This window comes from Setaria viridis, chromosome 8 (assembly GCF_005286985.2).
Source record: "Setaria viridis chromosome 8, Setaria_viridis_v4.0, whole genome shotgun sequence".
Lineage (NCBI taxonomy): Eukaryota > Viridiplantae > Streptophyta > Magnoliopsida > Poales > Poaceae > Setaria > Setaria viridis.
The window spans coordinates 15644540-15649064 of NC_048270.2; the positions used below are offsets into that span (position 1 = coordinate 15644540).

The 4525-nt window shown below is 47.2% G+C and overlaps 1 protein-coding gene across 1 annotated transcript; it reads right to left on the reverse strand.

Annotated features, from left to right (window-relative positions):
• Positions 1-2175: 2175 nt before the first annotated feature.
• Positions 2176-4089, reverse strand: LOC117833950 (phospholipase A1 EG1, chloroplastic/mitochondrial). The gene has a single exon (XM_034713540.2). It carries the CDS (start codon positions 3815-3817, stop codon positions 2426-2428), a length of 1392 nt encoding a protein of 463 aa, XP_034569431.1. The 5' UTR covers positions 3818-4089; the 3' UTR covers positions 2176-2425.
• Positions 4090-4525: the final 436 nt, after the last annotated feature.

Consider the following 4525-nt stretch of genomic DNA (forward strand, 5'->3'; position numbering starts at 1 on the left):
GAGTGTTTTTTGTCACTTAGCGAAAGCTTCGCCGAGTGCACGACATAAAACACTTGGCAAAGTTAACTTTGCCGACTCAAAATTTGCCGTGTGCCGTTTGCCGAGTGTTACACTCGGCAAACGTTTCGCCGAGTGTTTTTAGGCACTCGGTGAACTTTCTGTTTCCGGTAGTGTTAGGTCGCTGCGACGGATGTGGCAGTGGGAGCCACCGGAGTCGGAGGAGAAAAGCGGTGTGAGGGCGATGAGCTCGTGGGCCGTGTGCTAGTGGGAAGTCACTGAAGGCGACAGTGGTGATTTTGTCGCCTTTCAGTGATATATAGATGCATGCCAAATTTTCCCAACAAAAAAAATAAGTATGACTTCTCTGATACGGATGTAAATACCCCCTGATACTCTGTCCACGTCTTCACGAGGAAGCAAGCATATACCCCATGAGCCGCCATGTGCTCTGCAGTGACTCAAGGTGTGCATCTTGAACATGAAGTCTCAAAAGTCTCCGCCCCACTTTCTACTCTGCCGAACCACCACGCTTGAACGACCATGAGCAGGCTTCCACCTCATCTTTTCTTCATGCCAACTCTGACGTGGAAGACATTGGAAACAAACTCCGATCCGTTCTAGACCCTATTCATACCATATGGAAAAGAAATTTGTTTTCTGGGCAATCAGTGCTCTGAGAATTTTTTTTTTCTTTGAGCTTTTGGGGGTTAGCCAACATTATCGATTAGTTACACAAGTCATTGAGGTCATCTAAAACATCAAACAACAATTTATCTGCTCATTATACAACTTGCTGTTATTGGACTTCTCAGAAAAGAAATATCAGAAAATCCAGATTGTTTGGTCATCCTTCATACCATCATATAGAGTAAGAAATAGTGTAATTTTGGATCGATGTCCCGTCCGGCAATGGTGGGTATATATCTCTATCCTGATTTTTTTTCAGCTAATTTAACTACAAATGAACATCAAACTTCAGAATTAAGCTCTAAATCAAATAGAACCACCGAACCCAGTTGCCTCATTGAGACTTACAGATTGCCATAATGATTCTCCACATGGTCGCAAAATTAAACCAGGAGCAAGGATTAAGTACAGTTTATCAAGAAGGATACGCGTTGCACCAGTTAGGCAGAGTCAATGGGTAAATAGTGGTAGTGTCTGTTCTCTCTCTATATATTATCTACGGCATTTTTTTATGTGGAGTTCATCTCAGTTCTGTTTTGCAATCTTAGGTTCATAATGCCTTGGAAGAATTATTGTGTGAAAATGATTTGCAAAATTCAATTGTTGAGCTTGATCTGACCGACAAAAGAAATTGTGTTAATACCGTAGCATCAAGGTCAGAACATTGACAATTTAAAAGGAAAAGAGGAAACGGAATGATAGACTTGATGCCCTGTAAAATGTCGTCGTGCAACAGATACATTTTAACCCAGGTGGAAATCTTGAATCAACTATTGATGCAACTATCTCACGAAAACACTGCAGCAAGCAATTAATTAGTCGATATTTGGACAAGTAAATTTAGTGTCTGAACCTAGAATTTACATTTTTTTAGCTTGAATCTTGAAAATAATGTTGGAAAATTAAATGTTAGTTAAAAAAACTAATCTTCTTGTTTGTGTCCTGCATGATATGATTACTAGCTTGATCAAATTGTGTACCCACATGTCTCGAACGTGTTAATGTTTCTTTGGTAAACTGTGGTTACTTGTAACTTCAATCATTTTATCGACAATTCAAACATCATTAATTATATGTGTTAAAAATAAGATGTAACCAACTGAAATATAATACTTCAAGTAACTCTGACTAAAGTTGTTAAAACAGTGTGGGAGCATGCGTTCTTCCTTCACAAAATCGTTTGTAAGATTTATCATAGACGAAATCCCTAGAAACAAGCTTACTTGTTAGTGAAATAATATTTGACATTGCACGGATATCATAAAAAAGATTATCTTACCTCCCAATCTCGCTACACGAAAAATCCAATTAACTTTACGCATAAGGTAACTCTACGCAAGAAATCCAATTAACTTTATGTAAGTTAGATTTGCCCTACTAGCTATTTCATCCGTGATGTTATCAACCTTATATTGGAAACAGAACTATTGTGTTTACAGAAACCTAAAATGACATTATACATTTGCATTATTTTTTGCTAACAGTGTGTGACATCAAAACAGAAATTAGCCCTTCTTTTCTTCACAAAATAGTATTGATGACAAAGTGTATATATAAACTAATATCAGTATCTCTTGAATTGTCCGTTACCTTTCATGTACATTATCCCGTCTATTATCTGCTTTCCTCTCTTCCCTATCTCATTTTCAACAAAAAGAATATAATGAATTTACAAGGGTATCTGTGTTTCATATCCCTCAAAAATCATGGGAATGAAAATGAACCCTGTATCAGTATTCTACATCCCCATGGCCTGTACCAACTCACCAACTTGGATTGCAGCCATTTGCCACCTCCAAGTATCAAAATTTTGCTGAAGCAAAAACTTCCTAGCCTTGCTTACAAGATCCTCCCCATCCTTCTTCACCTTTGCAATCTTAGGGCACTTGAGCAACCCTAAGTAGGCCTCGAGGTCATGCACGCAAGCAGGATCTCTCGCTTTGAAGAAGTCCAGGGCAAGCTCAACGCCGACATGCGTGTAACACGCGCAGCTCCATGGGAGCTCCAATCTCCCTCCCAAAACCCTAGAGTTCTCGTTCAAGAAAATGCCGGGCAACTTGGTGATGGGGTCATTGACGTTCACCACCCTCAGCACCTTCACCCCGAGCTCGTCGCACCGGTTCTTGAACCCCGTGTTGCCGACCCTCGGGCCGGCGAAGGAGTAGACGGTGATCGGCACGGTGGCGCCGCTGCCGTCGCGGTTGAGACCGAGCTCGGCGAGATCGTAGCCGAGGAGGAGTGCGAGGGAGCTGCCCATGCTGTGGCCAGCAAGGGTGATGCTGAGCTCCTCGTGCTTGTACTTGTTGATGAGGCGTGTCACCTCGGAGAGGAGCTGGTTCCGGCAGCTGCCGCAGGTGAAGCGGCAGGTGGCGTCGTCGGAGGTGTAGACGGAGAGGAACCCCGACTCGACCTTGACGTCCGGGCGGGGGTCCGCCGGGTCGAACCTCGCCGGCTCGAGGGAGCTCATCATGTTAGCGACCCATTCCGAGCCGGTCACCGTGCCGCGGAACGACACGGCGATGTCGCGGCGGCCGAGCCGCCGCGCCGTCTCGTCGGACGCGACGGCGACGTACCCGATCCACCGGCTCGGGCATGGCCGACCCGCAGCGCCGGGGAGCGCGACGTCCGGCGCCGCGTATATGTACCGCGTGACGGCGTACCCGGCGCCGGCCATGCCGACGGCCTCGAGCATCCGGGTCTTGCCGTACTTGCAGTTGAGGTAGCGTTTGGAGCCGGCGTCGAGGTCGAACGCCTTGTACGTCGACGCCACGAGCTCGCCGTACCGGACGATCTCGGCGCGGAGGAGCGGGTGCAGCGGCTCCACGAGCCCGGCCCAGTCGCCGCCGCCCTGGATCTCGCGCCACATGCTCGCCAGGGTCTCGCCGCCCTTCTTCTTCGCCGCTCTCTCGGCGGGCGAGACGACAACCGGAGCCGCCGGCGCGGCGTGCCTGACGTTCACGGCGATGGACGGAGCGGACGACAGGCGCGTCGTCTGCGGCGCGAACGTGGAGGGCGGCGCGGCCACCGCCGCCACGGCCGCAGCGGTCGTCGACGCGCTGCCACGCTGCTGGTGCGGCGGCTTCGCGCAGAGCCCCGGTGAAGGCTGAGGCATTGGGAGGTGCACCGCCATTGCTGGTCGACGATCGATCGGGTGCTTGTCGTGATCGAGCTATCTGAAGAGGATCGGAGAGGAGGTTGGGGAGAGACGGAGAGCGAGCTCGGAGCTTGGCGGTTGGACTTGGAGGGGACCTAGGCGGGGGTTCTCGAGCTTATATATGTGGGAAAACCAACGCGGCTGTGTCCGTTTTCTCGCGAGACGTGTTGGCTAGTTGGAAAGCGAGAGAACGGAGCACAAATTGCACGTTGGGCGCGGGGATTTGACTGGCGCGGGAGCAGCGTGGAACTGATGGCTCCTATCCTTTTCACTCACCCTTTTCCTTGGCCTTTTGCGCTTGGGTCCATCAACTCCGACAATTTAAAAAAATCAACCTTTATTTTTTTCTTCAACCAATTAATATGGCTAAGCATTACTATTTATTTAAAGGAACAAAATCCAGAAACTAAATGCACATTTTTTATTTTACAGGGTTTTTCCTGGTTTGCTAAATACTAATAAGTATTATTTCTTTTTAAGATGTGCTATGGCACCTGACCCATTTCATCCGTGTCCTCTCGTCATCCCCACGTTATATGTTATCCTAGATGACAAATTCTCATCACTGACAACTAATATGCCCATTTTATTTAAGACTTTTTGGACATCCTATATATGTTCCCTTCTCGTCTCAGTCAGTGATAATGGATTTTAACTGCAAGCAAGTAAATAACAAAAATTGTA